Source organism: Terrapene carolina, unplaced genomic scaffold (assembly GCF_002925995.2).
Source record: "Terrapene carolina triunguis isolate 2854851 unplaced genomic scaffold, T_m_triunguis-2.0 Scaffold53, whole genome shotgun sequence".
NCBI classification, from domain to species: Eukaryota; Metazoa; Chordata; order Testudines; family Emydidae; genus Terrapene; species Terrapene triunguis.
The window spans coordinates 553,618-565,614 of NW_020664404.1; the positions used below are offsets into that span (position 1 = coordinate 553,618).

Sequence of the window (11,997 nt, forward strand, 5' to 3'; positions counted from 1 at the left end):
TTGCCATCTCTAAAAAAAAAAAAAAAAAAAGGGAAAGAAAGTTGAAAGAGTTCAAAATAGCTGGGTGGCCCCTAACTCAGGAATTCCTTAACCAAATAATCTCAAATTTACTCCACCTACTCTACTTTGGGCCTGGAACTGGGCCACCAATTTTCAAACTGCTCTGATTGTGTATGTGGATTTTAGAGGTTGGAAAATGTAGTTGTAAATGGGCTGTTGCAACTTTAACGATTGTGCAGCTACAAGCTGGCCCAGAATCAAACCGTCTCTAGCACACATTCTAAATAACAGCAGTGCAGTGTTAGTTTTATTATTCATAGCGCACTGGAGAGGTGCATGGCCTTTCATTTGCTCATACAACACAAAAGTCCTAGTCCCGTGGACTCGGTAATCTGTCGGGACAGAAATGCTGCCGGCCCTCACGCGCTCTGTGAGTCTCTTGCAGTCACTGGCCATGCACAGCACTCCTGAAAGAGCTGGAAAGCAGCTGGTGGCTCCCTCCAGCGAGATCTGAGTTCTCAGAGGCTGCTGCTCTCCGTGGTTTGGATGGAGAATGGATAAACCTCTCGCACCATGTTGGTGACAAAGCAGGGCATTTCCTTTTCCCCCTGGTGTTCCCCTTTGGCTTCGCAGTGAAACGCGACTTTCCAGCTGATGCGGGTCATTAGACGTGCAAGTTCAAGATGCCGCTCATCTCCTTCCAGAAACTCCAGCAAGGTCTGGAGAAACATGGAACCCAGCGGATTGAGGAAAGCGCTGTAGCCTGAAAATACCACAGAAAGGACGTTGTTGTCTCTTGCGGGTGTAAATTCCCAGAGGGCTGCTTCATTCAAATACTGATGCAGCTGCTGTGCTGGTGGCAGGGAGGAGATTGGTTGACCCGCTGTTTCCATGGCCCCATCTACACTACAGAACGGAATCAGGACCCCATCGTGCCAGGTGCTGTACAAACACAGAGCCTACAGCAGGAACGGCTGCACCTGTTTGCCAGCCATGGTGCGTTACCCTGGTGCTAGAAGAGAAGCCCTCCTGGAGCCTCGGCTCAGGTCTTTCCAGCACCATGTCATGGAAATCTGCAGGTTTTCAGTTTAAATTAACTTGCATCAAAAAATGTCTCCCTCCTTCCCCTCCAGAGGCCTGGTGGGAGGTGCAGGGCCAGCGTGGGAGCAGTGGCAAGCGACTGATCGGGATGAGGGGTACACTATACCCATTTGGCTGAGGAAAGCCTTGGGTTGAGGGGCCCCCGTGGGAGCCAGGGGTGTGAAGGGAAGGAACAGTCACTCTCCTCTTTTTTCTGCGTTCGCCACCTCTGTCCCACCCCCCAAATGCAAGCCAAGAGCAACTTGGTTCCCTTCTCAGCCAGCATGGGGCCCGGCTGGACCCTGGGACAGGGGAAGCAGCATGTAAAATGGCTGTGCAGCTAGTATCATGACTCTCCCATCAAACCCCACATCAGGTCCCCCCTCTTTGAACAATTCCCCCTCTGCCGGAATGGCCCAGCATTGTACAGTGAGCCGGTGTCTCTGTCGATACATCCCCGGGATGATTGGGGGGGCACTCTGTGGGCCACAGGCTGCGCAAGTCTAGTGGGGATCACCCTGAGCCTGTATGCATGAGGATCCTGGGCCGAGACTCGACCCTGTTTCCCTACGTGCCTTTTCGGTGGGATTCTCCCCACCTCCACGTTTAACCGAGAAAAGAAGTTCAGCGTTTCTTTCCCAAAATAGCGTGAAAGAGGGCAGCTGTTGACTCCGGCACCAGAGCTACAGAGTCAAACTGGTGGCTGTTGCTGGAGACTAGACAGCTCCCTGTTCGGCAGCAGTTCTGCTCCGTGGACGGGCCAGAAGGGCGTTAGACCTGAAGGAGCAGAATCGCCCCTGGGGTGACAGCCCCTTACGGCCTCCGGTCCCGGGGCCGTCTCTGCTCTCACTCACCTGGGCTGCAGGCGAACATCACGGCCGTGCTGTCAGGGATGGAGAGGTAGTGCGAGAAACTGTCTGCTGGGGGCCGGCCGCTGTCTGTCTCCACCCACACACCTGGATCCGTCACATTCCCACGGCAGGCCTGGAAACACAAGCGCCGCAATCAGCCAGCAAAGGTCTGTGTTTGGTGCTGTTCATTCCACTGTTATCCCCTCTGGCCTCCTCTGGGGCAGGCCTGAGCCCCCTTTCATTTCCCCCTCCCCACAGGCATCTCCCCTCCCACAGGCCTGGCTGGAACCCCCCTTCATCTCCCCCTCCCCCCCAGGCCTGGCTGGAACCCCCCTTCATCTCCCCTCCCCCCAGGCCTGGCTGGAACCCCCCTTCATCTCCCCTCCCCACAAGCCTGGCTGGAACCCCCCTTCATCTCTCCCTCCCCACAGGCCTGGAGACCCCCTTCAGCTCCCCCTCCCCACAAGCCTGTCTGGAACCCCCAGCTATCTTCCCCCACCCCCCAGGCCTGGAACCCCCCTTCATCTCCCCCACCCCCCAGGCCTGAACCTCCTTTCATCTCCCACTCCCCACAGGCCTGGCTGGAACCCCCCTTCATCTCCCCCTCTCCCCAGGCCTGAGCCCCCTTCATCTCCCCCTAGGCTGAGCCCCCTTCATCTCCCCTCCCCCCAGGCCTGGAGCCCCTTTTCATCTCCCCCTCCCCCAGACCTGAACCCCCTTTCATCTGCCCCTCCCTACAAGCCTAGAGTCCCCCTTCATCGCCCCCTCCCCACAAGCCTGGCTGGAACCCCCAGCTATCTTCCCCTCCCCCCCAGGCCTGGAACCCCCCTTCATCTCGCCCTCCCCACAGGCCTGGAATCTCGAGCCATCTCCCCCAACCCACAGGCCTGGAGCCCCCCAGCCATCTCCCGTTCCCCACAGGTCTAGAGGCCCCATCTGTCTCTCCCTTCCCCACCATGGCTGGCACAGAACCCCACACACTAACCCTTCCTGGCGGCAGATTGGGGGAATCTGGTAAGATTAGCAATCTGGGCAGGGGATAATCAAAGGAGACAGCTTGGAAAATGCCACTGATCCGCTTTCCTTGGAGCAGATCCCTGCCATGCAGCTGGCCAGGCTCAGTCTAACACTGGGGTAGCTGGTGCTGTACATTTATTACCCAGCTGTCTAGATTGCAAGCTCCTTGGGGCAGTGACTGGATCTGTCTAGACTCTGTTCTGCAAGCGCTCAAAAATAGACACCCCTGGCCGGATCCTCTCCCTGCTTCCGGCCACTCTGTACTGCAAAGTAGCCAGAATCTGCCCTTGATCTGGCAGGTTCGTAGTGAGTGAGGTTCACTCACACCCCATGCCTGTTTGGTGGCCGGTTACAGGGGAACTAGCCCTTTAAGGAGGTTGTGGCTCCTCTGGGCCTGTGGCAGATTGCAACCACCTCCCCAGGTGAAAGGAATTAGTCCCAGGGGCAGATAATGGGAGCATGTGACTCAGACCCACAGGCTAAGTGTAGGGAGATGCCTCAGAGAGCAGGAAGGTCATGTGAGGTTCTTACAGGGGCTCTGGAAGGGTCTGTCTACCAGTGAAAAGCAAAAAACTGGCTGAAGTCCCCTGCAGTATGGGTAGGGGGGAATGGATTGCTGAGCCTGGGATGGGTCTAATGGCCTGGCAAGCCAGTCCCCACCAGGGGAGGGTAACTACAAAGCTCCAGGCGTGGTGGTCTCCTTTCCCTGTGGAAGAAGGGAAACTGAGGCAGTACCAGAGTCTGATGCCACATGAGGTGACCCCTGGGTACATGGCCCCTATGTGACATGTGTGTGGTGTCTGGGAATGGGCAATAGGGGATGGATCACTTGATGATTCCCTGTTCTGTTCATTCCCTCTGGGGCACCTGCCATTGGCCACTGTCGGAAGACAGGATACTGGGCTAGATGGACCTTTGATCTGACCCAGTATGGCCGTTCTTATGTCTCAATTTGTTATATAGTGGGATGTGTGGCAACATGAGTCCTAATTACCAGCAAGGATGCCAGTCTCAGGCGAGGGGCATCCCAGGGCTGGAATGAAGCCTGTGGGCAGGGACTTTATGGGGGGGGTTGCATTGCAGCTGTTTCTCTGGTACCTGCCTATCAATAAACAGGACCTTGGCTGCTAGCACTAAAGACTTACCCATGGCTGGCAGAATCTGTGCACTGCAGGTTGCATAGCCTGAAATTGCCACCCCCTTTCAGTGGCCACCAAACTCTCTCTGGAGAGTCTCTCTATTGTTATTACGCATAAAAGAAATGGTTATAATACTGTGGTCGTGCCCAGAGGTTCTGAGCAGGTGTTTATTGCGCTAGTTGCTGTACAAACAAATACATCATTAACAAGCTGACTTCCAGTAAACCCCAACGCAAGCTTGAGAAGGCAAGTGGCATGGGTGTGTTAATGACCATTCAGTACTGAGCGGAGGACTTAATGGTGCGGCTCATAGCGAGGTGTACAACAAAGAATGTATTCAGTTAATCCTCTCAGTGGCATGGGCAGGGAGTGGGCACCTCCCGGGACTGTTCTGCAGCGGAGTCGCTGCAGACAGTCCAGCTCTGACGCCGCCTGCGCTGTTCATTGCCGGGTGAATGCATTAGTAACCTGCGTTGCCCGGCTTACATTGGGGGGTTGCTGTCGGGCAGGCCTATCTGTTTGACCCATGAGGTGGCGTGTGCTGCATCATTTAAAAATGCCAGGGAACCGGAGGGCTAGGAGAGTCGCAGATAACACAGGCTACAGCCAGGTGCTATGCAAGCGTCTTCCCCGTTTGTGCTGAATGGTGGACGAACGGCTCCCCCTGCTACTGCCTCTCCATCATGCCTTGCAGTCCCCAGTGCTCCCCCAGCCCCTCAGCTGGGACCTGCTGCGCCCCTTGCGCCTCCAGGCCTGGATGTCTCTCGAGCTGAGATGGCCAGTCACGCAGAACAGCGCAGTGACTCTGGGCCACCAGGATGATTCTCACTTGTGCCTGGGGTGGGATCCGAACCCGGAATGGGGTTCCTTGGCCCACTGTGCCCCCTCTCAGCAATTAGTTCCTGATGCCCCCCAAGTCCACCACCCTGGGAGGTGATTATTTCTCCCCGTGTTTTGGGGAGAGAAAACATCCTATACTGAAATGCTGCACCTGTTTGCTCTGCTGTAGTACTCTGTCTCTGAGCTTATGGGCATGTGTTAGCTAAGCAAGGTTCCCTCAGGCTAATCTGTGGATGGGAGACCCGCCCCCCTTCCAAAAAGCCCCCCCAGACTCCTGTTCGGAGTGGCATTGGTGATGCCTAAAGTGGAGCTCTTCTTGCATATTACTGAACTGATGCGCCTGACTGGTGTTAGAGGGTGCTGTGGCTGTCTCAGAGCATGGCTTTCTGTCTTGAACCCTTGAGTTCATGAAAGATCCCATGACACATTTTGAAAGAGTTGGCACATTAGCCCTAGGCCCTGGACCAATTCCAACTGGTTAATTACTTTCCGCCTCTGTAAACTTCCCCTTAGGTTTAGCAGGTAAACAGAAATCATTGCCTCTTTCCAAGTGGAAAAACCTGACAATGTCCCTGAATAATGCGATGTTCTGCAGGAGATTCTTCCAACTATCCCCAAGTCTCCAGCTCCCAACTCCTAGGCAAACAGACTGCAGACCATGGAGTCTATGCAGAGCAGGGAGACTGCCCGCTAGCACTAAGGGACTAATGGACCAAGGCTGTGGGTGAGATTTTCTAAGTCTCCTAAGTCCCATTTTCAAAACTGATGTTGTCACAGGTTGCCATGGGACGGTCATTTCTGAAAATGGGACTTTCACTGAAGAGCCTCTTAGATACTATTGAAAACTTTGCCTGAGCTCTCTGTGCTTGTACTACTACATCCCACTGCTGCTTTCAGCACAGTATCATAGAATCATAGATTATCAGGGTTGGAGGGGACCTCAGGAGGTCATCTAGTCCAACCCCCTACTCAAAGCAGGACAAACCCCCAACTAAATCATCCCAGTAACTGCTGCGATTTAACTGGAGTAGATGCCACAGCTCTAGACTCCAATTGTTCCTCTCCAACAGGACCCAAAGAGTGTGAGGGGTCACGGGGAGCCCATCCCACCAGGATCCATCCTGTCTTTACTGCTCATCAATATCTACATGAGACCAGGTGGAGACACCTTCTGCTAACGATATGCCAGTGACACCTGGCTGCTTATCTCCTTGTTCACAGATGCAACCTGAAGCATCTCCAGGAAGCTGGAATGCCTGTAGATCAGCACCAGCATGAAGAATTCCTGGCTCCAGGTGAACTCAGGTAAGATGGAAAAGATGCTGTCAGAAGGGTAGGGAAGGCTTTTGGGAATTAGCTAAGACTCTGTCCTACACTTCCACTAAAGCAGGGGTGACCAACCTGGGGCTCCAGAACCACATGTGGCTCTTCAGAAGTTAATATGCGGCTCCTTGTATAGGCACCGACTCCAGGAGCTACAGGCGCCAACTTTCCAATGTGGCGGGGGGGGGGGGGGGTGCTCACTGCCCCCACCCCACCCCTTCCCGCGCCCTCCTCTGAGCCTGCTGTGCCCTCGCTCCTCCTCTGCCACCCCAGAGCCTCCTGCACGTCGCGAAACAGCTGATCGAGAGGTGCAGGGAGGGAGGGGGAGGTGCTGATCAGCTTGGCTGCTGGTGGGTGGGAAACGCTGGGAGTGGGTGGGGGAAGCTGCTGGGGGGGCTGCTGACGTATTACTGTGGCTCTTTGGCAATGTAAAATCGATAAATTCTGGCTCCTTCTCAGGCTGAGGTTGGCCACCCCTGCACTAAAGCCATCCATTGGCCATTCATGAGGCCTCAGGGAGCTGTTTGATTGCTCACTAAGTCTAGTTAGTAAGGTAGCATCACTGACAAAATGATACCTTCTTCATCCGCTAGGTTACTAGGACACCCCATCCCTTCCACCATGATGAGGAAGTGGCCATGATAACCCACATGTTTGTTACCTCCAGCCTGGATTGTGTAAATTGCTATGGGGAGTAGAAGGAGAAACCAGTGACATGGGTATATTCTTAATGCAAGTTTTTTGGTCATGCTACAGCCACCAGTCCTTGAACAGAGGTGGTTGCAAATAGCATGTAGCATGGGATCTCAGCCCAAACACCAATGCCAGTTCCCAAGGAGCTGAGGCCTATGGGAGGCAATGACTGTGTAAGCCTTTAGCCACTAGGCAGAGAACTGAGACTTGTGATGCTATCACATATGCCACAAAATATCTGTGATCTGCGGAGCACTTTGGGTCATCCTGGAGCTGGTGGCAGACTGGCAAGATTGAGGCAAAGTGATCCATTAGCCTCAGTCTCAAATGTTCAGTCCCCAGATTCATTCCAGAGCTACAGGAACTCCTCGGTGGAATGTAAGCCCCTCTCTTTGTTAGTGAGACATTGATGAATGACTCCATCATTCATGGGGTGTAAACATTCTCTAAATTGTTTGGATGAATCATGCTGTGGTCTCCTGCTATTTGTATTGGGTGGCTGTTCACATGGCATCATTTCTATTTCCTGATGAACGACAGACGTCTTCACACAAGAAAATAATGAAGAATGGGCAATGCATTGCGCGCTTTCAGGAGCTGATTTTCAGCATCGTCCTGCGTAACATCTGTGAACCTTGCAGAGCCACAAACGCTTGCACAGATGGCTGCTTGTTGGAATACATGTGGCTATCTAATGATCTGACCCTTCCTATCAGAGCTGAACTTGATACTTCTGGTTGTGTAAATGTTTGTGAATTGGGTGCATTACTCTTCCACCAGCTCCAATCTGCCTGTCTAGCACAGCTGTAAAAGGGTATGATCGCAGCTCGAGCAGACGTACCTGAGCATGTAAACCCGGTACTGATCGCATCGTACCAAACGGATTAACGTACCGATGACAACGACTTAGTATAATGCTAGGCAAGCTTAACAGAAATCCATCAAAATCCACAGCACCATCTATAGAGTCAAATGCACAGCACCATCTGAGGACCTGCTATGTCCGGAGGAATCAGTAAAATGTGCTCAGTAAGTGGGGTGTTTTTTCCCCCCTTTTCTTTTCTCCTAAAGCTTCTTATGCTTCCCTCTCCCCTCCCCCGAATACATTCCATGCCCCCCAGTGTGAGAACCTCTGGTCTAGAGATGGCTGGGAGGTTCTGTTCTCCCTGTCTGTAATAGAAGGACAAGGGGACATTCAATTAAATTAAAAGGTGAGAAACGCAAACCTGAGAAAAGGAAATAGTACTTTAGACAGCACATGATTAGCCTGAGGAACTCACTGTCACATGATGTCATTGAGGCCAAGAACTTAGTGTGATTCAGAAAAGGATTGGACATTTATATGGCTAACAAGAATATCCAGAGTTGTTCTAAGTAATGACATAAGTTCTGGAGGGGATATTAAATCTCAGGCTTAAGGGCTTAAACCAGGATGAGACCTAATGTGGAGGTCCCACATCTGCTGTTGTGGGGCTCTTACACCTCCCTGTGAAGCATTGGTGCTGGCCACTGATAGAATACTGGGCTAGATGAACCTTGGGTCTGATCCTGTCTGGTGGTTCCCATGTTACCTGTATGAAGAAGATCTTGGGCTTTCCAGCTAGCACTGGGCACCTTTGTGGGGATAACATCTGGAAAATCCTTGTCAGCTTGAGCAGCTCTCCCCTGCAGTCATATATGGCCCCCTCCTCGCCGTGGCTGGACAGAATGCTGACAAAGCAATCACCATGCTCTTCCCGGCTCTCTGTAAAGACACGTTAGCACAGCAGCTCCTTAGAGCATCCTGATGTCTGGCTGGCACCCACGAGGAGAAAAGATGGGCCCATGGGTCGGATACGAGCCTGGGACATAGGGGAGCTGGGGTCAATTCCCTGCCCCAGACTCACTGTGTGACCCTGGGCAAAACACTTAGGTAAACTGAGGCCCAGAGAGGTCTGTAAAAATGGGAAGAATACCTCCCTGCCTCCTGGGGGTGTTGTGGGAATAAATATATTTGCTGGGGTCCTCTTTAGGGTATGTGTATGCCCCCCCTTCCATGAGCCCCCTCAGTCCTTTGCAGCGGTGGAACCTGTCACTGATAGCAGAGGGCTCTTTAACCTAGCATACAAAGGCCAGGCAAGATCCAGGGGTTGGTCACTGAAGTTAGATAAACTCAGAGAGGAGATAAGTCATCCCAGTGGCCCAGCACCCTCACTGTGAACGTGTCATCTAGGGACGTGGTGGGTTCTCCATCACGTGGAGTCTCTCAATCAAGATTGGGCATCTTTTTCTAAAAGATCTACCGCAGCGCCATCTTGAGTGACGGGGTCTAATGCAGGAATCCCTGGGGGAGACTCTGGGGCTGGCAGGAGGCCAGGCATCTTTTCAGCCTGGAGGAAGGGTGTGTCAGAGGCAGGAATGGGCAGTAGCTGTAATGCACTGGGCTCGGGTTCTCCCCAGATGGCATATAATGATCCCTTAGGGACCAGAGGAGCTGGCACAAGCTAGAGCAGCCTCAAGACTACTCTAAGCTGGGCTGGGGCAGAGAATCAGGGAGCTGTACCCTATTGTTGGTTCTTAGTATATCTGGCTCTAACTCCCTCTTGGGCTGTATGAGGTGGGGAGCCGTCGTCAGCAAGGAGCTCCCTTTGGTGCAGACGGAACCAGCCATGCTCCTTTCTGCTATCCCTGGGATCGCACAGCCTGGCAGGGAAGCGGGCATTGCAACAGCCAGAACTAGTCTGTTCCCTCCTGTGCAGGTTGCCAGCCGGGCAGGGACAGCCATTCCCTGCAGCCCCACCAGGACGTAATTGAGAAGACGGCGCCTTCTACCTGTGGCAATGGTGCTGACTCAAACCCGCCTCTGTGGACTCGCTAAGAGCTCATTTTCCACCCAAATTCAACATTTGCCCCTTAGTACAGTCACTATCGAGGGACACAGTTTACAACCTCACCTGGCCATGAGGTTTAGGAGTCTCCCACTCTCATTCTTTGGTTACTCTCCCGCTCCCCGAGACGTCCATCTCAGTCACATCTCTCCTGAGCATAGGACCAAGCAAGGGGGCTGAGGGTTGTGAGTGGCATGTGCTTCCTGGGATATGCCAGCCCAAAGGTGTGTGTGTGTATGGTGGGGGGGGGGGGGAAGATAGACAATCACAACTGTGCACAATTGATGTTCCAAACTGCAACAAATGTAATGCAAGCCCCATCCATCCATCCACTGGTCCCAACACGCAGGTTCGCACACTGCCAAGAGCAAAGCAGGGGACACGTACCTTGCCGGTAGATCTCCTCTATTTCCTGGGCTTCCTGGTCATAGTGCAACTTCACTGCATAGTTGAGTTTGGATAATGCTTTAAACAGCTTGTCTGCTTCTCTCTTGGCCCCTTTCCTGAGTTCCAGCGGCTCAGGGCTGCCGTGGAACTCGTAATTGACAATGATGACAGCCCTGTTCTTTCTCTGCTGCACGGACATGCTGTGAAATCCCTTTGGCAGCGCTCAGGTGAGGCCGGCTGGCGGCACCTATCGCTTCAGCAGGAGTGATCTCAGTTTCCTCTACCTGCGATATCTGTCTTCTCGCTCAGCGAGGGTGGAGTACTCCTAGAAAAGCATATCCTGCTTCACAGGGTGACTCAGTGCCAACACAGCTGTCCTACCCAGTCCGCTCCCAACCCTGCAGAGCTCAGGTAATGTGCAAAATAAGGCCAGACTAAGGCATAGATGGGGCTGTAGACCTAGCTCCAACTCCTGGAGTTAGGGGATGACATCAGTGTCTTATTACCTTTTATTTAAGTAAAAAGCTAAGTTCGTTGTCAAGCTTTTCCTCTGCAATGTGTAGCAAATGTATCTAAAGCAGGAAAGTCTGCCTGAGTCTGCAGCCAGCCTGAAGCAAGCTCTGTGCGGCTGAAACACCTCATGTTCTTAATGGGGTGTTGGCACCAAGACTCGATACTAGGGCAGGGAGGTGCCTTTTGCTCATCCTCTGGAAAGCTGTTTAAATTTGGCCAGGCTCTAATCCTCTGAATGTAGATATTTGCACGTGCTCAGAGCCTTAGAGGAGGCTCAATCTTGGAAGCTACATTTCCCACAGAGAGACTTCTCCTAGAGGGAGAACCATCAGGGCTGCAGGGGCTGAGCCGGACTTTCCCCGCCATTGCTGCTCCTGGCCACTGAAGCGTGAGAGCAGCGAGACTGTTCATGTGCTGTCAGTGCTCCTGCTGGTTGCTTCCTCCTTCTCTGTTCCTCTCCTCTCTGCTTTCGAGGTTGGGGACAGGCGCAGAGAACAGGGTAAGGAAGGTGGGGCAGGGGCTAGTAGCAGTGGTGATGGAGGCAGGAGCTGTGGTGACGGGGACAGACGGGGATGGGGTTGTAGGGATATGAAAGGAGCTGGCTCAAGAGGGAGAGATGGATCTTTAATCACTTGAACTCTCCCTTCCAGAATATAAAAGAGAACAAGATTTCTGAGTCAACACTCCTCTGCTGCTTTGCAAATAACTGTCAAACCCACTGGCAAAGTGTGTGTCCGTCACCCTTTTGTGGTGGTCTGCATAAGAGAATAGCCTACTACTGCTACCATTCCATTAGCTCAAGGGGTAGAAGTCTGTGCTGTGGATCTAAAGGTCCCACCCTTGCTGATGATCCATGTGGGATCAATATGGTTCCAAGGGCTGGAGCTTCTGTCGTTTCAGATTTACAGTTGTGCGTGTCACCTGAATGAGGCAGGTGAGGGGGTGTGGAACAGGATGTGGTTGTGTAATTAGAGGCTGTGCACAAGGCTGTATGCCTACAGCCTTCTGGTAGGGTAGCTGCTCTGCTGCGGGGCGGGATCTCACAGGTACGGGTCTTGTTTAGATTCCAAGTCGCACAGGCTAACTAAAGGCCTGTGCTATGCACAAAGCTCCTCCCTTTTAAGCAAAGGGGCGATTTTTTGTTTTTAAACTGATTTAGTGAAACCCAAGACAGCTTTGCATGTGGAGACTCCTAAATTGATTTAAGCCTGGGTAAGATGGGTTTAGCTTGCCCATGTGTAAATTTTCAGGGACAAGCTAAACTGCTCTAACCAGGTTCAAAGTGCT

At 52.8% G+C, this 11,997-nt stretch overlaps 1 protein-coding gene across 1 annotated transcript; it reads right to left on the bottom strand.

Moving 5' to 3' along the window:
• Positions 1-393: 393 nt before the first annotated feature.
• Positions 394-10,396, bottom strand: LOC112114523 (caspase-7-like). Its single transcript, XM_024211294.1, has 4 exons — positions 10,198-10,396; positions 8,515-8,687; positions 1,935-2,064; positions 394-763 (listed from the first exon to the last, which is right to left on the bottom strand). Exons 1-4 carry the CDS (start codon positions 10,394-10,396, stop codon positions 519-521), a joined length of 747 nt encoding a protein of 248 aa, XP_024067062.1. The 3' UTR covers positions 394-518.
• Positions 10,397-11,997: the final 1,601 nt, after the last annotated feature.

What these genes read in the sequence shown, in the direction of transcription:
- LOC112114523 (XM_024211294.1), bottom strand. Translation starts at nt 10,396, where the DNA reads ATGTCCGTGCAGCAGAGAAAGAACAGGGCTGTCATCATTGTCAATTAC. An exon ending in CCAAGATCTTCTTCATACAG is followed by an intron (nt 2,065 to 8,514) that starts GTAACATGGGAA and finishes TTGTGTTTCCAG; the next exon opens with GCCTGCCGTGGGAATGTGAC. An exon ending in GATGTTCGCCTGCAGCCCAG is followed by an intron (nt 764 to 1,934) that starts GTGAGTGAGAGC and finishes TGGTATTTTCAG; the next exon opens with GCTACAGCGCTTTCCTCAAT.